The 22632-nt window shown below is 42.2% G+C and overlaps 1 protein-coding gene across 10 annotated transcripts in view; it reads right to left on the reverse strand.

The window, feature by feature from the left end:
- The window catches only part of CCDC148 (coiled-coil domain containing 148), a 141677-nt gene that overhangs the window by 52706 nt on the left and 66339 nt on the right, over positions 1 to 22632 (reverse strand). For 9 of the 10 annotated variants that reach the window (XM_065560594.1, XM_065560589.1, XM_065560588.1 and 6 more), the window contains 2 exons: positions 20301 to 20439; positions 17425 to 17631 (listed from right to left, as the gene is read on the reverse strand). In XM_065560594.1, the coding sequence (XP_065416666.1) occupies positions 17425 to 17631; positions 20301 to 20439 (346 nt within the window). The remainder of the gene's footprint in view (positions 1 to 17424; positions 17632 to 20300; positions 20440 to 22632) is intronic. The other variant, XM_065560595.1, reaches the window with a different exon arrangement.

Genomic DNA, 22632 nt, shown 5'->3' on the forward strand with positions numbered 1-22632 from the left:
TGCTGCCCAGCTGGTGCTATCCCGCGGCGGCCCCGGAGTGGGGGCAGCAGGCCCCAGCCCCCCCGTCCCGCAGGGGAACGAACGGGACTGGGCTGCCGATGCCTCCACCCTGGGGCCGCCGCGGGATAGCACCAGCTGGGCAGCAGCCCAGACGCGACTGGCCAGGGGCTGGGTGCAGCGTGCGCGCTGCTGGGTCCCCGCAGCAGGCCCCGGCTCGGGGGGTTCGGGGGCGCCAGAGCTGCAGCCGCCGAGCGCCATGGCCGCTTCCTCCCCCGCGGCAGTGGGAGCTGCAGCAGCGGCTGCTCCCGAGTCCCGCTGCCCGGGGGGAGAACAGCCGCCGCCTGGCCCCGCGGGCCGCCCCCCTCCTCTCCTTACCACCCAACTGAGTCCTGCCTGCAAGGGACCAGGCCGGACTGTTACTCACCCCGGCCCCGCGCTTCCCCTGAGTCTCCCGGGCCTCCCTCCAGTGCTTGCGGAGGAAGCGGTTTTTTTTTTTTTTTTGCCCCGCCACGCCCCCCCCGCCTCGCCCCCCCCCCCCCCCCACCCCCGCGTCCCGATATTTGTCTTGGGTGATCTGGTCACCCTAGTTGCTAGACAGAGGGTCCCTAGACTAGAACCCAGAGTAGGGGGCAGGCCCAGGTTCCCCTACCAGCCACTTGGGGTAAGTGGTGCAGGCTGGGCAGTGAAATTGAGGACTGCCTGGGACAGTTTCCCAATAGTTTTTTAACACCCCAGAAGGAGAGGACTATAGTGACCTGACTGGAAGGCCAAGCTATGAAGCAAGAGCAACCTCAGTTGCAGAGAGAGAAAGTGAGGTGGCAGGGTATGTGAACTAGTGGCAGAAGGGGGTGTCAGACCTGGATGGAGCTAATCCCCCAGAACAGCCAGGAGAAGGTACGCTAGCAGTGAGTGGATGCTGTTACAGGGGGACTTATTTACTGTCTCAACTGTTGAGGTGGAGAAGCTCCTATTGTCTTTTTCCATTGTGAGTTAATTCCTGTTCCACTTACATATATACATATACACTTCATATTCCCCACATTCACCTGCCCATGTATTTTCCTTCCTTTGTTCCTCAGTCTCCTTCCCCACACCCTCTCTTCCTCTGCTATGCAGTGACAGAGTGTTAGGTATGAAAGCCTGAGTCAGCCCTCTGTTCACAGCAGCTCCAATCAGGCAACTGCAGATTGGAGCTGATTAAGCAGAGCTGTGCCTAAATTGTGGGTGGGGCAGAGCAGAAAGGCTAATTAAGCCATTAGCCAGAGCCCACAAATAGGCACAAGAAGGAAGTGAAAAGTGAGAAAGCAGGCAGTAAGAGGAGAGAGAGATTGCTCTCCCCTGCTTGTAAAAGGCACTATGTATGATATACTACTGGGGGAATTCTGCACCACTGCGTGTGCACAGAATTCCTGTCCTCTGTAGCTTTCTTTACTTCCCTGCAAAAAAAATGACACCACTCCCTAGCTGCACATGTACATCTTTTCAGGCACCTGGAGCAGCTGGTGGGGAGGTAAATCACCCCCAGGGCTGGGGACACCCCAGCCAGTGGCTCCTACCCTGATCCAGGATCAGCTCCTAGTCCTTGCTGGGCTGGAGGCAGGAGAGGACAGGACTTCCTCTTCACCTGCAAGGAGTGGCTGGGGCTGTGTCAGACCCACCCCCAGAAGCCTTCCCCAGCTGCAGGAAGCTCAGAATCCTGCTTCCTGCCCTGATTGCTCTTCAGCTGTGGGGAGAGGGGTCAGTGTACAGGGAGCTGCTCCCCATCCACCCAACCCCCATGCATCCAGACCTCCCATATCCAGACACCCCTACCAAGCCTCACTCCGTACACCCAGAACCTCCCTAAGCCCCTCCATACCTAAACCCTACCCCATTGAACCTCAACCCCTGCACCTGGAGTCCCCTGCATCCAGACGCCCTGCCTCCAGACCCCAGCCCTGCACCCAGAGCACCCCACACTGAGCTCCCTGCACTCAAACCCCACCACCCTGAGCCCCCACATCACTGACCCCCAATTAGCTGCACCCAGATGTCCACCCCACCAAGCCCCACTCCTCCAGCATCTAGACCTTCCTGCTCAGACCCTTTCACTGAGCCCCAACCACTTCCACCTGGAAGCTTCTGCAGAGTCCCATTGCCCCTGCACATGGAACCTACCCAACAAGCCTCTGTGCATCCAGATCCCCCCACACTTAGATACCCCACTGAGCTGCCTGTACACAGATTGGACCACATAGAATCCTCTCATCCCACACCTGGATCCCCCATCACTCAACCCCTCTACACTTGGATCCTGCCTGCCCCGTACCTGGTGTAGAGGGCAGGGCCTCAGGGTGTTCTGGGGTAGGGCAGGGCCTCAGGGTGTTTCTGGGGTGGGCCCAGGCCTTGTGCTGTGTCAGGGTTGGGTGCAGCCTCACCCGAGTCCATGTCCCCAGGACGGGGAGGCTGCAGAGTGATCTCCCACCTTCATGCAGCCAGTGGCCTGTGCTCCCCACTGCCATGCTGGAGCCTCTGCATTTATTTATTGACAAATAAAACTTGCAGAATTTTAAAATATTGTGTGCAGAAATTTTTAATTTTTTGGTGCAGAATGCCCTCAGGAGTAATGTTAGGAAGGTGGTGGGACTCCTTTATAAATAAACTGCACAAGGTGTTAGACCAGCACAAGGGTCTCTGCATAGTTTGTTGACTGAGACAGAAGCAGGACCAAGGAGGCCCTGTTACACAACCCCCAGCCTTTTTCATGTCTTCAGTCTCCCTTCTGCTTCCTCTGGTTCTTTTCAGTTTTCTCATGGCTCACCACATTCGCTTATACATGTAGTTTCCCTCCTATACCCTCTTATCTTTCCTAAGGGTAGCCTGAGTACAGTCTCATTGAAAACAATGGGAGTCAGCAGCCATTTTTACTGGAGGCAACCACTTTCATATGCAAAGGCTGTAGAGAAATCATGTCCATCTTGAAGAAGGGCAAAGTTTCACAGGTTTGATGCCAGAAATTGGGAGATCATGAGAAACTTAAACTACTAATATTTGAAGGCTTCTGATAAAAATGACAAGAGTTGGAAACTGCATTTACACTAGGGATCTTAACATTGCTATAATTTGGGGATTGACCAAATTTGGCAATGATGGGTTTTTTGTTTTTTAAACAAATTTCTCTAGTGTAAACAGTTTTTAAATATTTATTTTTTAAATAGTGTCTTGCAGGATATCTTTTCCTTTAAAACATCTCAGTTCTGTTTTCCTAGCTTAAGAAAATTGCTCATTTCAGAGTAATGCATCAATAGTTTGTTTTTTAGATACTTTTTTAGATCAGAGTATTTTTATTCTGAGCAAAGCTTCAATATGTTTACAGTGACATTAGCAGAATATTTGCTTCAATTTTCTACACAGCAAGCTGTATTAGATAGTAGTATACATACATATTTTGGGTCTATAATATGACAATCTGGGATCTGCTTACTGTTTTAATTGCTACAAACTGAAGTTTGCATGTTAAAATAGTCAGAAGATGAAGTGTGGTTATGTTCATAAAAGTAGCTATGTAAAAGTCACATCTTTGTACTTCAAAGATCTGATTGCTGTTCAGCATATCTGTTTGCCTTAGTGACAATTTAAGGTTTTTTATTATGTTTTAGACTGAGAGCCAATACAGCTATAGATCTGGATTCTATTCTAGCTCATGCATCATCAATAGAATGGTTAATTAAAGTCCAGTTTCAAGCCCAAATTCTGTCCTTAGTTTCACCTGTACAGTACAAACATTCTTTACAGACAATGGGAGTTAGAGAGAAAAGATGGTTCAATTTTTAGGGTGATAGCCTAGGAGACCCAGATTCAGTGCCCTGCTCTGAAACAGATTTCCCTTGTCTGACCTTGGGCAAGCCACTTAAGCCGGTACCTCCCTGGAGGATAGTGATTATTTATTTCATCCTGTGGGACTTTCAGATAGCACCTGTAGTCAAATCCAGTTTGCCTAAAAGTTGCCATAACAAATCAGACAAGTGGTCCAGTTAGTCCAGTATCCTGTCTCTGACTGTGATCAGTACTAGAAACTTCAAAGACATTATAATCTTTGGAAACAGACAATTATGGAATAACCTGTTCATAGGGGACGCTTTATTCTAACTCCCAACAGTTTGCAGTTAACTTATGCCCTGAAGCATGAAGATTTGCATCATTTGTAGTTTTATTCTATTAATATAACTGGATGTTTTCATTATCCATATAAACATCTAATCCTTCCTTGAATTCTGCTAAACTCTTGGCTATAATATTTGGTGTCCAGGAGTTCCATTGATTAATCATGTGTTGTATACAAAATATTTCCTTACATCAGTTTTGAATGTTCTGCCTTTCAATTTCAGGTTATGTTCATATTATAGTTGCATTTAAACACGACTGTTTAACAAGTAGAGGAGAATTTTATCTTTACAAAAAGATTTAATCGTGTCTAGACCCAGAGTATAAAGAGTCAGTATGGGCATATTCACAATCAGTTAGGAAACTCAGTCATAGACTGGTAGCTATAAAACTCTCAATCGAATATGGGCCCCGTCTCAGTTCCTTGGAGCTGAAAGCTTGTCACAGCATCTTAGCTCAAGACAATGTATGTCAGCTTTCATGGCCTGTCCTTGTACATCCTCCCTTTTCAGTCAATGTTCTGTTTTTATACAGAACTTTTTTGTTCTTGATACAGCGAATGTCAACCTTTTTATTAGCATGCTTAAACATCATATAGGCTGTCTCAGATATTTGCACCTATCTATACCTAAACTGTATCTCCATTTATCACTTCTTTGATTGTTTGCTACTGCTTGAAATAGTAAAATCTTGTATATATCCTTCTATAATTGTATGAACAGTTCTTTTGATCCTTTACTACTTCTGCAAAGTGCATCCCCTCCTTGTTCTGCTCTAGGTAAATATGCTTTCTTTGGGAAGAGACTTTGAATGTAAAATCTACTTTCTCTCCCTGAAGTGCCAAACTCTCTATCTGCACAAGTATTCTGATTCACCATGTCTACAATTTTGAAAGAAAAAGTACATTAAAAGCTGTCACAAAACACCATAAAAATTTACAGTCAATTTTCAGAATAAAACCACACTTCAGTGTCTATAAACCGGGCAAATAATGTGAGGAAATTATGCTCAGTGAGGAAACTGAATCTGTAATATTGCCCATTTTCCTTTTATCTAAGTTTTCTGAACCATCATAGATGGTGGTTCAGGTCAATCAAAGGAAGAAGGGAACAGATACAGTTTAAGTGCTTACTCAGATTTTAGCAAAGTGCTTAAAAAAATTAACTTACTAATATTTTCTCACCCATCTTTTTAGTCTTGTTTTGGCTCAGATTAAAAGGTATTTAGGTTCTTAATTTCCATTTAAATCAACAGGAGTTAGGGCCTTAAATACCTTTGAGGAACTAGGCCTTTGTTAATTAATCTCAATGTACTTTCGCTCTGACTCCTTTAAAACACTTTCCAGACCTACCCATCACCCACTACCAAGATAACACTGAGCTTCTCCTGTATGTAGCACCGGAAGCTCTAGCACAGGCTCACTAACACTGCCAAGGAGTCAGGGTGGGGGAAGCACATTACATCAACTTCCCGCACCTGCTACAGAGACCTATTTCCTGCTGCTTCCATAAGTGGGTTACGTGTGCGATGGTGATAGCTCCAACAGTGAAGTAACATCGATTGTGCTTACAGTCACGTGTGTTGTTAATGACATAACTAAGTCATCAGTAGCAGGACAACTGATTGGAAAGAATTTCTATGTCTATATGTGGTACAAACAATTTCTGAAACAGGCAATGTGAGAATCTGGTTAACAAAGTGATGATTTGGTAATTTAGCTTGTATTTTGATAATAACGGTCTTAATTATAAAACAACAACAACAATTTGACTTCCAGATTAAACCCTGGGAAAAGTTTGTATTTTTTATATTTGTAAAAGGAGAAACTAAAATAGTGATTGATATGTAAATATTTAAGTAACCTGTGTAGATGGTGTCTATTAGAGGGCTTTGGCTTTCTCAATCATGGAATACCGTTCCAAGAAGGCAGACTGCTTAGAAGAAATGGGGTCCACCTAATCAAGAAAGGTAAGAGCATCTTCGGACACTGACCCTCCAACCTAATGAGGAGGGCTTTAAACTAGTCAAAGGGGCAGATGAAAAAAGACCTCAGGTAAGTATAAAAAAAGTGATCTTATCAGAGGACTAGATCTTGCTGGGGAAACAAATTACAGTAGGGTCATAGGAGAACAAGAAGGAAAGTAGATTAATCTGCTCAATATCTTGGATGTCTACACACAAATGGAAGTAGTTCATACATAAGCTAAATTATTTAATTGGCATCACTAAAACTTCGTGTGAGATAGCTTATTCAGGAAGGACAGGCAGGAAAAAGAGGGAAGAGATGTTGCATGATACATCAAGAAAATAAACACTTGTTCTGAGATCCAAACGGAGGTGAGAGGTAGACCAGTTTAAAGTCTGAGTGGGAGAGGAAGAAGACAAGAATCCCATTGTGATAAATGAAGGGCAGGGGCTCCCTTTTATGGACACCCAACCAGCCAGTTAGCTGTAAAATTTCTCTTGGTAGCTGTTCTCTGCTTGCTTTACCTGCAAAGGGTTAAAAGTCCCCCAGGTAAAGAAAAGAAAGTGGGCACCTGACCAAAAGAGCCAATGGGAAGGTAGAACTTTTTAAAAATGGGAAAGAAATTTTCCATTTGTCTGTTTTTCTCTTTGGGCTGCAGGGACACAAGAGCAGCAATGATATAAGCAGGAATGCTATGTAAGGTTTCAACCAGATATGAAAAATTATCTTCCATATGTAGAAGGAATCACTGGGACAGGGAATATTTAGATAGACAAGTTTATTTCTTTATTTTGGCTTGTGGATCTCCTCTGTGCTAACCCCAGATGCTTTTGTTTGCTTGTAACCTTTAAACTGAACCCCCAAGAAAGCAATTTTGGGTGCTTAATTTTTGGAACTGCTCTTTTAAAATCTAGCAAAAGCCTAAGTTCCAGATGTATTTTCTTCCTTTTTGTTTTTAATAAAATTTACCTTTTTTAAGAACAGGATTGGATTTTTGGTGTCCTACGAGGTTTGTGCATGTTGTTTAATTAACTGGTGGCAACAGCTAATTTCGTTTGTTTCCTTTCTCAGCTCTTCCCCAGAGGGAGGGTGAAAGGACTTGAGGGCACCCCACAGACTTCCCAAGTGCTCCTTCCTGAGTTCAAGGGTATTTTTTGCATTTGGGTGGTGTCAGCATTTACCAAGCTAAAGTCAGAGAAAAGCTGTAACCTTGGGAGCGTAATACAAACCTGGAGTGGCGAGTATTAAGTTTTAAAATCCTTGTGGGCCCCCACCTTCTGCACTTGAAGTGCCAGAGGGGGATTCAGCCTTGACAGCCATCATGATAGGGGGTCTACTGCAGACTATCAAATCAGTAGAGGTGGTGAATGAGGCATTTATAGAAAAAAAAAGACTGAATAATCCAACACTCAAGACCTGGTAGTAATGGGGGACTTGAACTACCCAGATATCTGTTGGAAAAGTAATGTGGTAAAATGAAATGTCCAATAAGTTATTTGAATGTCTGGGAAAGTTTGTTTCACAGGGTGGAGGAAGTAACCAGGACAACCATTTTAGACTTGATGCTGACTGACAGGGAAGAATTGCTTGAGAATCTGAAGATTGAAAGCAATTTGGGTAAAAGTGATAATGAAATGATGATTTAATGATTCTAAGGAAAACAGAGTGAGCCCATGGAGCTTGTTTTTCATTTGGTCTGATAATAGAGAAGGACCCTCAAACAGCATGTCCTCCTGGATAGTATTCTGGACTTCCTAGGGAAGACCAGAAGACTGCAACCAGGATGAGCTGTTCATGACAACTGCAGAAGCCATGATTCTAGCTGCTGAGTCTGCTGCATCCAGCCCTGCCTGCAGTGATGGTCTCACGACTAGTCTGCCTTCATTATTGAGGGAAGAGAAGTCCTGCCTAGTTTTCTCCAGAAGCAGTTCTCTGAACTTCTCCATGGAGCCCTATAAATCATACAACCCCAGCTGAGCCTGTTAATTAGCAATATGCAGCTGCACCCCACTGTCAAATCTTCCTGTCAAATAAGTCCAGCCTCTTAGTGTTTTGATTTGGGGATGACAACCTAGTGCCCCTGTCACGTGCACACTCTCATTAGCTGCTATCATGACTAATCAACCCACTGGTGGGTAAGTAAAAGGTCCTCAAAACCTTAGGAGGGTTCATAGTATTTTCTTTCTGCCCTTTTTGAGGTGGGAGGCAATGAAGATAGAGGCTGCCATAGAGCCTTTATAGGCTCTAGTATTGCCCCAATAATTGGCAGAGCCACCCTGGAGGTACCCACAGATAAGATGTCAACCAGGCTAGGTGAGGACTCCCTGACCTCCTTAACCTGTATGCTGCAGTCTGCAGCCTCTCTCTAACAACTCCTGATACACTTCAAAATCATCAGGTGAGGTGAGGTTGCTCTGGATAAAGCAACTTCATCTGGCGAGGAAGCCAAGATAGGAAGGGGTAGAATTTCTTCTACTGACTGTTGTTCTGCCTCTGGGATCTTTTCTTGATGCTTGGTACTGGGCCCGGTACTGGACTTTGGAGATGGAGCCACCTGGTGCACAGACTCTGCCCTTCTAGACCAGGGCACTGAGTAAGCACAGTGAGGGGAATACTTGAAAACTGGGGGAAAAGCTCAAGGGTTCCAAACCAGCCACTGATATGAGGCCGGACCCCACTGGTCAGCCCACATTTCCATATCAGTTCCTGTTGAGGAGGTAGACTGGAAGACAGGATCTGTGGGAATACTGGCATGTCCTGCTTCAGACTTGTGAGATGTAAGATCCCACCTCACAATGTGACAACAAAGACTTCCCTTCCTCTGACCATAGAGGGGCTGATCCAGTCAGGGCCAGGGGTGCTAAGAATGTGGTGATGGGTGGAGCATTGCCATCATTGCAGGCTTCCCTTAGGATGGTACTGAATGGCCACCTGAGTGGGAAGCAGGCAACTGCTGGTAGTGGATGAGGAAAGGGATGGCCGAGGGAGCCAACTCTTGTAATGGAGACACGGGCACCAAGAGGCAGAGCAGATTTCTTGCTGCCACAAACAGCTCCAGGGTAGTTGGCACTGAGATGGCATCCTGTTGTGGTGCCAAAGAAGATGACTCTGCTGCTTCTGGCACTAGGCTCGATGGTGAACTTGGCTGCGCTAAAGTCTTAGGCATGGATTTGGAGGAGGAGCACTTTAATTTCAGATGCTCTCTACTCCACCCCTTTTTGCACTTCTTACCAGATTTAGGGGGTGGAGACCCAAAGAGGCCCCTACCAAGGGAAGATGTCTTATTCCTTCCTCAGCATGGGCAACAGAGAGTGGTGCTGGGATTCCGCTAAAGCTGGAGGTGTGCTTCTCAGTGAAGCTGCAACACTTGGCAGCAGTCAGACTGGGATGGCTCCTATGGTGGCCTGAGCACACCCTCCATCAGCAGGAATTTCAGCCTACCCTTCAGCTCCCTGCAACTCTAGTACCAGTCTCTTACATGGGCTTCACCCAAGCACTTCAAGGGGATATTGTGAGGTTCAATGGCAGAGGCCTTGAGCAAGAAGCATGCAGCTTGAAACATGGTGATCAGGGTTTACCTTGGTACCATAAGCAGAAAAACCTCAAAATGGGGAAAACAAGTCCAAAAACTTACAAACTATACTAAATCACTAGACTAACTACAGTACATACACAGTTATACGCAATCAAAGACAACTCTTCTGGTATTAACAGAGTTCCAATGACCATTGTGAGTAGTAAGGAGGAGCGGATGGGGGCTGCCCTTTAGCTGCATGCAGTGCTATCACTGGCCAGTGAAGATTGGATGTTCTAGAAGACATGCTTTAGTTCAAAATAAATTATTGTGAGGAAGTGCTACGGCCTGTGTTATACAGAAGGTCAGACTAAATTAACACAATAGTCCCTTCTGGCCTATCTCTGATATAGATGGGAATCAGACTTAGGGTATTATTTTGTAAAATATGTCATTACCCTAGCCTTGTATACATGAATTCAAGTCCTTTACTTTGCCCATTGGCTTGCTGGACCTGCACTACAAATATGAACAAACATAAAACTTCTCACCTAGAGGAAGGGAAGGGTAAGTGAAGTGGGTTAACTGGCTTGCCTAAATTCACAGAGTGTATATATTCAACTCCTAGGTCTTACATTTAAGCCTTCAGATTCCCAGGCCCAGGCTTAACCCACAAACCTACCGCTAATAACTCCCTAGACAAGTCATTTGGCTTTTCAATGCTCCAGATTTCCTGTCTGCAAATGGGAGTGATAAGTCTTTGCACTTCTTCACCTGTAGATTGCTATATGTGTTACTGAAATATGTTGTGAGGTTGACGGATGCACACAGCCAACCTCTCAACTGCAACAAAGGACCAGCCAGACTTGTGCTGCTGGCCCATTAAAGGGAATCTATTCTCCCAATGCCATTGCAGAGAGCACGTATGCAATAGAGACTGCTTGACCAATGGGGACTGCCTGATCCCCATGTCACAGCAAAGATCTCTCCAGCAAGCTGGAAGAAAATATAAAAGAGCGGAAATGACATCATCACTTGGCCTCTCTCCCCATCCAGTTCAACACCTGGAAGAACATCTGGAGAACAAAGACTTTGAACTGGGAAAGGATGGTCCCCTGCTGGAAAGTAGTCCCAGCCTGTGTATTAAAGAACTGTAACCTGTTTGTACCATCTGTCAGGATGAGAAAAGCTGTATGATTCAACTCTTACTTAGATTAAAAGTTTAGGATTTAGAAATCATGTTTACTTTTTATTTTCTGACCTTTATGCCTACCACTTAAAGTCTGTCTTTCTGTAGTTAATAAATCTGTTTTATATTTTACCTAAAACAGTGTGTTTTGGTTGAAGTGCTTGGGAAATCTCAGCTTCGTTTACAAAGGTGAATATTTCAGAGTAGCAGCCGTGTTAGTCTGTATCCGCAAAAAGAACAGGAATACTTGTGGCACCTTAGAGACTAACTAATTTATTTGAGCATAAGCTTTCATAGGCTACAACCCACTTCATCAGATGCATAGAATGGAACATGAGGAGATATATATACATACAGATCAGGTCCTCTGATGGTGTCGCCAGAGTAGATATGGGAACAGAGTAGGCAACAAGGTTTGCTACAGGGATTGGGTCCTGGGTTGGTGTTTCTGTGGTGTGGTGTGTAGTTGCTGGTGAGTATTTGCTTCAGGTTGGGGGGTTGTCTGTAAGCGAGGACTGGCCTGCCTCCCTACTCTGTCCCCATATCTACTCTGGTGACACCATCATAGGACCCAACCACATCAGCCACACCATCAAGGGCTCATTCACCTGCACTTCCACTAATGTTATATATGCCATCATGTGCCAGCAATGCCCCTCTGCCATGTACATTAGCCAAACCGGACAGTCCCTCCACAGAAGAATAAATGGACACAAATCGGACATCAGGAATGGTAACATACATAAGCCAGTAAGTGAACACTTCAATCTTCCTGGTCATTCCATTACAGATTTAAAAATCACTATCATTGAACAAAAAAACGTCAGAAACAGACTTCAAAGAGAAACAGCAGAACTAAAATTCATTTGCAAATTTAACACCATTAATCTGGGCTTGAATAGGGACTGGGAGTGGCTGGCTCATTACAGAAGCAGCTTTTCCTCTCCTGGAATTGACACCTCATCCATTATTGGGAGTGGACTACATCCACCCTGATTGAATTGGCCCTGTCAACACTGGTTCTGCGAAGTAAGTCCCTGCTCTCCATGTGTCAGTATATAATGCCTGCATCTGTAACTTTCACTCTATGCATCCGAAGAAGTGAGGTTTTTACCCACGAAAGCTTATGCCCAAATAAATCTGTTAGTCTTTAAGGTGCCACCAGACTCCTTGTTGTTTTTGTAGATACAGACTAACACGGCTACACCCTGATACTTGACAGTATTTAGTTTGCATATCAATTCAAGTTCAGCAGTTTCTCGTTGGAGTCTGTTTTTGAAACTTTTCTGTTGCAAAATTGCCACCTTTAAATCTGTTACTGAATGGCCAGAGAGGTTGAAGTGTTCTCCTACTGGTTTTTGAATGTCAGATTTGTGTCCATTTATTCTTTTGCATAGAGACTGCCCGGTTTGGCCAATGTACATAGCAGAGGGGCATTGCTGGCACATGATGGCATACATCACATTGGTAGATGTGCAGGTGAATGAGTTCCTGATTGTGTGGCTGATGTGATTAGGTCCTATGATGGTGTCACTTGAATAGATATGTGGACAGAGTTGGCATCGGGCTTTGTTGCAAGGATAGGTTCCTGGGTTAGTGTTTTTGTTCTGTGGTGTGTGGTTGCTGGTGAGTATTTGCTTCAGGTTGGGGGGCTGTCTGTAAGCGAAGCCAGGTCTGTCTCCCTAGAGACAGGAACCTATCCTTGCAACAAAGCCTGTTGCCAACTCTGTCCACATATCTATTCAAGTGACACCATCATAGGACTTAATTACATCAGCCACACCATCAGGGGCTCATTCACCTGCACATCTACCAATGTGATACTATCAATTTACGCTTAAATAGAGACTGAGAATGGCTGAGCCATTACACACATTGAATCTATTTCCCCCATGTTAAGTATCCTCACAGCTTCTTGTCAAACTGTCTTAAATGGGCTATCTTGATTATCACTACAAAAGTTTTTTTTCTCCTGCTGACAACAGTTTATCTTAATTAGCCTCTTAGAGTTGGTTGGGCAACTCCCACCTTTTCATGTTCTCTGTATGTATATATAACTCCTCACTATATGTTCCATTCTATGCATCTGATGAAGTGGGTTGTAGCCTATGAAAGCTTATGCTCAAATAAATTAGTTAGTCTCTAAGGTGCCACAAGTACTCCTGTTCTTTTTTTAAAGGTGAGTATGTGTCCCCTTGACACTCTGGCAGGGGTGAACTACTTTAATGAATGTGCACTGTCCAAGGCAGCCTTGAGCAGTGTAACAGGGTACAGTCCTGGGGTGTAGGGCTGGAGCTGGGGGGAACTGGTTGGAGCCTTTCTATTGATGGTTCATGAGTGACTGGTAAATCATTCATGTAACTCAGTTGGGTGTGTCCCTGCCGGTGGATGTCTGTGTAAGTACAGTGCCTTTCAGAGGTTTGTAGCTTGACATCAGCATCACAGTGTGAGTGGCAACCTAGGCTGGGGCATTTGGAGGGCTCAGCAGTCCCACAGTCCAGGTTGCACCCTGGGGACCTCATCACAGTTGAAAAGATGCCAGATCTGGCCAGCTGAGAATTCCTGCAACATAGGGGAGCTCTCAGCTGGTGCAGAGACAGAACACTTGGCTTGTTCATCACTTCCTCCATTTGGCCACTGCTTGGGAAGGGTGTGAGGTGCAGAAAGGAGTGTGGCCAGAGTTCTGCACTTCAGCTATACTCCGCTGGCAAATGGTCCCCTATGGACAGTTGCTGTCTGAAATATGTTAGAAGAGCCCCAGGCTGCTTTATCCAAAGCCAGGGCACTAAGCTGATCCACTAGTCTAGGAGGCATAACTAATAACCCTAATTCCCTAATAACCACCCATCCAGACCCACTGCTGTGCCAAACAGAAGTTCAGTGAAACAGAGGATCTGGGCCATCAGGTGTACCAAGCTAACATAGAAAAATAGTTTCATTTAAAGAACCAAATTCTGCTCTCAGTTATATTCCTGTAAATCCAGAGTAAATGAATAATTTGATCCAATTTGAGTTTTCTTGTTTTATAATACCTTTTGGATAGAACCAAAAGCAACTGACAAGTACTTGCTAACCAATAAGAGTTCAAGAGAGATAACATTAGAAAAGTGAGAATAATGCAGCATGTATGCTTTCAAATGTTAAGTTCTGTGTAACTGGAAAAATCAGAGCCCAGTTCAAACAACTTTTAACATGCCTTTTACAGATCTTTCATGCTCAGAAATGTGAGACTTTCCCCACTATACATGCCTTAGGTATCAACATCGTATCACTTTCCTCTTTTTGTGTTCAGATCTTTCCTTCCCATCCTACTCTCTACAGAAAAAGAGGTGTTACCATCTCTGGTATTCTGTTAACACAGTTACATCTTCCAGAATATTTGTGAACCATTACCAGAAGCCCTCTGACAGGGACAAGCAAGCCATGGCATCAACTTTTCCACGTTCTAGAAGATGTGAATTCTCATAAGTAAACAAAAGAGGAAACTGAAATTCATTATATCGCTCTTCCGAAACAGACTAGCATTAATTTTAAGAATTGGTGGTAGTTCTATTTACCATCAATAATACACTGTTATACTTAACACTTCTGTGAGGGACAGTTGAGGATCTCAAATCTATTTGCAAGAACTTATGAGTAGAGCTGGGTGAAAGGTTTTGGACAAATAGTTTGTCAAAAAACTGCAGTTTAGGTCAATCAACTGTTTGCAAATTTGGTACAAATTTGCGCAAAAGTTTTGGCCAAAAACATTTTCTGGGCTAGATTCACAAGGGAATTTAGGCACCATTCACAAATCAGTGGAGGTGACACTTCCCCTTTACAACCTTTAGCACAGTGGCTAGAACACTCACCTGGGCTGTGGGAGACATAGGTTTGAATGTCCAAGGTGGAACCATTTAAACCTTGTCTCCCCATTCCCAGGTAAGTGCCCTAACTACTACGCTATTGGCTATTCTGGTGTGGGTCTCTCCTATTGAAGCTGTTTCACTTTGAATAAAATACACTGGGCCTGGCGGTTACGGTATTCACTTGGAAGGGATAGACCTGGCTTCAAATCCCTGTCCAAGAACAGAGATTCAAATTTAGGTCTCCCATATCCAAAGTGAGTGTCCTAAGTAATGGGCTAAAAGTTATAGAGGGGAAGCGCAGATATTCTTTTCCTCTTCCTTTGTGAATCTAGCTCTTTAGAAATGCTTGGAAACAAAATGTTCATTTGATTGACCAACATACTTTTTCAATTTGCCAAAAATTCTGAAAAAGATTAGATTCAATTTGGGTCAGAATAAGCTTATTTTTTAGAACTGCCTCTGAACTGAAAAAAAGCCCCAGTAATTTACCCAGATCAGTTTATGAGATGAGTCTCATAACCCCCATGTGAAGTAGGGAAGTATCATCAGATACTTTACAGAAGAGGCAACTAATGCACAAAGATGTTGTGTGGCTTGCCTTGGTAACAAATGAAGCCGGTGGCAGACCCAGAACAGAACCCTAGTGTCTTGGCTCACAATCTCACACTTTAACCTTTGAGACCATTCTTCTTCCCTTAGAATGGAGCCTCATTTTTCCCCCAACCACAGAATGTGTGAAGCCCATCAAAACCAATATGATCACATTTACAAACACTCAACTATTTTAACTAAAAAGGATAAAAATACAGCAACGGTGACATGCTAAGGCTCAGGGGGTAGCCATGTTAGTCTGTATCGACAAAAACAACAAAGAGTCTGGTGGCACCTTAAAGGCTAACAGATTTATTTGGGCATAAGCTTTTGTGGGGGAAAAACCTCACTTCTTCAGATGCAACTGAAGAAGTGAGGTTTTTACCCACGAAAGCTTATGCCCAAATAAATCTGTTAGTCTTTAAGGTGCCACCAGACTCCTTGTTGTTTATGCTAAGGCTGCATCTACACTCGCAAACTGATAAGTATGAATCACAGAGTAGAGAATACTCATACTTTTACTTATGACTGGTATTACACTACTGCCCAAAAATGTGCTAGGCACTGTACTGTCATGATGGAAAACTTAATCCCTTCCCCCAAGAGTATACAGTCTAAAAAGACAAAGATTCGATGAACGGTTGGTAAGAGGGATACAAAATACAAGCAGGAGATCAGGACAATGATTGGCACAGATCTTATTTTCATGTTTGTTGCTTTTCTTTGTCCATCTGTTCATCCTAACTGCTCCTTTATTTGGCCCTTTTGGGCCCTTTTTTTCTAGAACTACTTGAATTTTTTTTTTTTTTTGGCATGAAAATGTCAATTTTTTTCAGCTTTTTTCAAAATTGGAATTTTTCTTTTTGAGAAATAAAAAAACAAAAACACTGATCTTTTCCTTTTTCCCCCTCCCCTCCTTTCCAACCTTCCCCACCTTCAGTTGTCCAGTGGCAAAATGGAAAAAAAATTAAAAAAAAGGAAGGGGAGGATAAAAGGGCAGAAAAGGAAAACAAAATTTCAAAACCAAAAATTTTTGAACTAAAAGTTTCTAATTAACAAAAAAAAAATTCATACACTGCTGATGAAATTTTTCACAAAAATGTTTTCCATTTTTTGTCCAGTTATACTTTCTTCCATTATTTATTATTCACACTAGAAAAGAAAAAGCAGGGGAAGACAGGTGATCATACAAGCAAAGTGATGCTTAGCACATGTGTCAAATTTTTATTTTGTTTCTTTTTCTACTTTTGGCCTTCCCCAATTCTCCATTTTCTTCTCTGTGCCCATCCACCGAGTAGAGCTGACCTTAACATGTAAAAGCAGTGTGGTGGGTCCAAGGGCAAGGGCTTCCTGAATTACCTCACCTGTCTCTGGGGTGCTTGGTCCAATGAGCATTTTGTTTCTCACTACACTGATGTTATTCCAGGTTTTCCCTCTAACCCTAACCCCTGTGCTCTCAATTGTCCTGACTTTTAGTCTCTTATGTCTAATCACTTTATCTAACCTTCTCTCGATCTTATTAAACGACTCACATTCCTAGTGTATATACAGCTTTAGAGAGTTATAATAATGAAGTGCAGCATCAGTGGAAAAAGGACACTTAGGAAAGTAAGGTGAAGTTCTGGCATGAAAACTTTCAGCTTTTCTCATGTCAAGGTTATTATTCATACATGCCTATTTTTGATAGGCCAGATCCATAGCTGGTATAAGTTGCACCATTGACTTCAATGAGCTGCACTGATTTATACTATAACTAAGGTGCTCAGCATGTATTTTTAAATAACTTCTATTAGCATAAGAAAATATCTTTGTAAAGCTATTCAAGCATGCATGAACTCCAAAGAAGTCAAACAGGAGCTCTGGTATAACATAGAGTAACCTCGTCATTTGCAGTTCAAGTTGCACAAGAGAATAGAGGGATAAAAACATACAGCTCTCTGCCAAAAGATCGCAGTCTTCTTCTCTCATGTATGGGTATATACTTTTCTTGTAATAAAAGGCTGCCCAGAAGGATTAAATCAGACTAGTAAAAACAAGAATATGACAACCAGTCTCCATTAGGATTTTTTCTCTTAATACTATAGGTTATGCAAGATTTTTGCTTGAGTTAGTTTTGAATCCACCAGGATACAACTACCAATATATTTATGTGTGGTCTTGTAATTGAGCCTACCTTTCCTTTCAGATCAGCACAGATTTCCTGTTGCTTTCTTCTATTATTAGCCAACATCACTTCTGTCTCATGAGCAGCACAGGCTTCAGCAATAGTCATTACTGCTTTCAGTAAAAAGGCTTTTCTAGCCTGAGCCCAGTTTAGAATCAAAGCTCTACGTTGATTCCTAGCAAAATGATACTGGTCCCAAGCCTTTTCATGAGCAACCTAAAAAGTAAAATTTCAAAAAGATTTAAAACCATATATAAAAGAATAAACCATTGTGGATATTAATTTTAATGACTTGTAAGTTTGAAGTATATTAATAATATTCCCATGGAACTGAAAATGTAGGTTTTGATTTTGGTAGGTGCTGAGAGTCTTCTGTGAGGTGCTCAGCCCCCTCAATTTTCCTAACTTCAACAGGATTTGAGTTCACTTCACAGGAGGTACTCAACACCTTGCAAGATCAGGCCCTTAGCGACAAAGTTCTGTTCTCCTTTATGGTACTATAGCTCCACTGAAGTCAACAGAGTTGCAATAATGTAGCATAAAAGATAATTTAATTTGCCTCACTATTTTTCCTAATGTGAAATCTACTTTTACCCCTGCAGTTGTCCAAAATTAAGGATCCTACAGATTGTTTTGGTTAGGAGGAGAAATTGATGATGTAGCCAGGTAACTTTGATGCAATCCCATTTATTTACAAAAATGTATGAAATCCTGTTTCTCTGAACACAGAAGGAATCAAACAAATAGGAGATAGTTTCTTTGCTGCTGAAAAAGGCTTGGAACTTTGAGCATGCAGCCAAAAGGTTTCTCTTTAGGCTTTCCTCAGGGCTATGCTCCCAGCACTTGTTCAGGCTGTATCCTTGGCTTTCCCCTCCTTCTCTAAGTCTGCTTCTCTGGTCTTTATGTCCATCTTTCACAGACACACACATCTTCATAAACAATACCAGCAAAAGCCCTCTGCTCATATGTGCCTTTGTTTGGGGTGGAAGCTGCTGTTTCAGCTATCTGGTTCCATAAAGGAGCTTAACTCATTCTTGCATTTATCCCAAAGGAAGGGCGGCTGTTACAACCATTAGTTTCAACATGTTTTAGCCCAATCCATAAAATAATAGGAATACATTTTGGTTCTTTCAACAATGTAAGTCAAAAAAAAGAGAGGAATCTTTCATCTCCTCAGAGTCCAGGAGCTGTACCATTACTTCCTTTCACCCACTCTTCATTTGGCTCATCTATTCAAGGCTTGAGGCTTCAATGGGAACAGGATCAGGGCCTTACTCCACAAAAATCAATTGAAATCAACAGGACTACTATCATAATAAGGCATGACAGTGTGAGGAAGACTAACAGTCAGGTGCTCAGATTGTATCGTTTTCGGGACAGGAACTGTCTCTTACTCTGTTTATGTTCCATTCCTAGCACAACAGGGCCCCAAATCTCTGTCAGGATTTCTAGACACTATCATGTAAATAATAATGCTACAATTGCCCCTTGCATTTATCCACAACATGACACAATATTTGATGAGCATGCCCATCTTAAAGTAGATGCAAAGTACCAAAACAGACAACAACTCTTAGGAGGAAAAAGGAAAACATAACAATTTTTTTAAAAATGTATATGTATCTGAAATACCCCATATGTTAAAATCTGTGATTTTAGTTCATTATTCAAAGACTTTCCCAGTATGAAGCACTTTCATTTTTAAAATATTTTCCATCTAATATCCAACGGTTAGCATTTTACCTGTGTTTCATAAAGCCTAATATATGCTAATTTCACACCTGCCAAACATTCAAAAAAGAAACAAATATACAAGCTTCTAAAATATGCTGCCAATCACTAATGCAGAAAAACAAACCCATTTTAGTTATGCTAATATTATGTAACTATTTTAAGAATTAATTTTAGTATTATTGTAACATTTCTATATTTAGAATGCTGACATATAGTTGTTTAAGAGAATAATGGATCAAAACTGGAATATAATCCAATAGTTTTGGATTTTTAAAAATGGACCCTTTCAAGGATGGAAGGCCTAAAACTAGACCTGCACATTTTATTTTCATATATGTGACACGAGGCCCATGCTCTCTCATTGTATCTTCCAGCTTAGTTCCTGGGAGCAGGAGAAGTATTGAAATTCAGAATAAATTCTCTTAGAGGGATTGATCATCATTCCTTTTTGCTGCAAAAGAGCATGCAGAGAAAAAAAGATACTCACTTTTTGCACATTTTTTCACTCTGCCCTGAAAAGATTTACAGGATTCCATGAACGACTATAGAGTGCAAACTTCCCCCCCACACCCCTACCCCAGCAATCTATTTGTAAGGCATTACGCTTACTGAAGGCACTTTTGGTAGCATCTCTTTTGGTAAAATATATTCTTTTTAAGAGTTCGGGGTAATCTTCCCCACCTTTCCCCTCAACTGTATGCTTTGGAATAGTTAGAATGATTGATCCCAGAGTGTAACAATACTGTGTCTGCTCATAAGAAGAGAATAGGGAGGCAGAGCGCAAGGATAGTATGATATACATGTAAACACTTATAAGCACAAACTATCCTAGCAAGCTGTATTTGTTGTGGTTGGGTTGTCCAGAAGAGTAGATGCAATTAGAAAAGTGACACAGTTCTTGTTTTGGAGAAGTGATAAATTTTCAGAATTCTCTTAAAGGTAACTGAGCAAACTAAGCATGAACTGGGATACTCAGTCTTGACTGTATTTATGAACAAGAAACCTTTCTCTTAACCACTATAAGCTGAATTCATTTCAAAATATAAATTTTTTTCTCCTAAGCTTTGGTAATAAAAGTGTATTAGTCTAGTACTTTTTTTAATTATTTTTTTTTAAAAGCATATATTTCTAGCATATGAAGTGGCACTGACCAGATCATGCCTAGATTTGTGAGGCAGATGTCTCTGTAGCATATCCAAGTACAGAGTTCTTCTGCTCTGAAGGTCACTTGGATACTGATTTATAACAGTCTGATAAACCCAGTGATCTTCTTCACTCCAGCCAAAGTTCCTGTAAGCAATCAAATCCAACATAAATTTTAAATGGATTAGATATGAAAATCATAACATTTGCATTTGATTTCTTTCTCTAAGGCCTGCCCCTGCAATGGGCTCTGAGTGAGCATACCTCTGCAACTGAGTGGAGTCCTGTTAACATCAAAGGAGTTCTGAATTGATACGGGGGTCTTCCTTCATGTAACTCATTGCAGGGTCAGGGAACAGATATATAAATTGTCTTACTTACAGTAAATGGCATTTCTAAACATGGCTGTTTATCATGTCTTTATAAAAGTGAACAGTTTTTTTCTTAACTTGGCTTTATAGTAAAAGAGTATAGAACTATATTGCTTTTCTTACAGTAATTACAATAATATAATATTTTACAAGAGATGGAAAATATGGGGTAAAGAAGGAAGGCACTCATATCTATCTACGTTCTTTTATGGCATTCATTAACATCGTGTCTGTGCACCAATGAGATGATCTTATAGTATCTGAGTATGGCTTCAGGCCACACTTAAATTGATTTTATAAACTTCCTTGGCCAAAATGGCATGACCAAGGTACAGAGACTCAGAGGGACATAGAAATTTACAACCTTTTAAATTGGATGACATAGTAATCAAGTCTGCATTTAAGGTCAGATTATCCTTAGCCCCTGTACAGGTGCACAGAGGATACAAAAATGTTGCCCATACACAGGTCAGGTATGACTAGATTTATAGAGAAAATGAAAAAGGTGTGTGCTAGGACAAACAAGACAAAAGAAATCCATGCTTGTGAATTGTTCTTGGGGAAAAGAGAAAAAAACAAAGCCGCTCTTTTTTTTTGTCTTGGACTTTGTCCTCGTCCTTCCTTAACGAGTTCAGCCCCTTCCCAACCTCAAGCTTATAAAAAAGAAACACACTTGCATAAAGTAAAATAAAGACAGCAGAGGGTAGTTTGCCCAAACTTTGAGGAGAGCAATCAGCACTCCTATTTTCTTCCACATCTCTCCCTATCTGCTGGAAGGCGGTTCCTGTATATCTAGAGCCATTCCTCAACAGGCTTCACCAGAACCCTGAACTACACTTCTGGCTGTCCTGGAGACCACAATTTCCAGCCTGCTGTGTTCACTTGGCCCCATGAAAGAGCAAGACACTGGCTAGAACCATAAAGAACCAGCTTACCATTACAAAGAGATGGAAGTTCCAGCCCTCCTTGCTTTAGGGTTGCCACCTCTGAGGTGCAAAAAATCCACAGGACATCTAGGATGATCCTGAGCCCATAAATCTGGACAGTTAGCAGTGTGCACTGAGCACCCTTACAGATTTCTCAGGACAGCTTTCTCAAAAAAGGGCTGATCTTGGGAAAACCTAGCCAGGAGGCAAACCTACCTTGTTCCCGGAACTCTGGCCTCAGCCCCGGAAACAGTGATAGTTGTATTGATTTTCCCAAACCCTAAACTGCTTCCCTTAAGCCTCTTTCTCGGTAAGGATATTTTTCTATTCCACAGGTATTGTTCCCTGTGTGAGTGCTGACCCAAAGGGGTCCCTTCAGGCCCTAAAAGGCCATTACAGAAAGAAAGAAAATAAGATTGAGAGAGAGACAAGATACAGTGCTAACATATGTGAAAGTACTCAAGAAATGACATTGTGTAAAAGATCCCAACTGAAATATAATTGGTTCAAAAATATCACTTTTGACCATTATATCCTCTATAATAAGTGTTGTAACAATATTTTATTTTCATTCACTAAGTCAAGGTGGCTCAGGAAGTTTCCACTGGTGAAGAAGAATACAATTTTTTTTAAAGGGCCATACATATTTATTGCTTGATTTCCAAGGCAGTTAAGAATGCCTGAGTTCATATCTAGCCCCTGTAGGCAAAATTTAACTGAGTTTGAAATGAACATATGGTGTGAAACTAGCAGACAGATTCTAATTTAAATAAAAAAAGAAAGAAGGGGGGGGGAAGAGAGGTGACACATGAAAGCAATTATGCAGATACAAAGGTGTGAATTGCCAAAAAGGTGTGTGGTTTATCCAAACTCTAGATTAATATGTGCAAAATGTAGCATAAACCTATTATGACTCAAACTTTCATCATCGTTCATATAAAGTTTTCCCCCTTTTGGTGAGTAGGGGCACCAATGTGACTCAAAACATGTGGAAAATGGATGCCTTGCAAGGACTGTTTTTTTGTTCTGTGTTTGTACAGTGT

This window comes from Chrysemys picta, chromosome 11 (assembly GCF_011386835.1).
Source record: "Chrysemys picta bellii isolate R12L10 chromosome 11, ASM1138683v2, whole genome shotgun sequence".
Taxonomy (NCBI): Eukaryota; Metazoa; Chordata; order Testudines; family Emydidae; genus Chrysemys; species Chrysemys picta.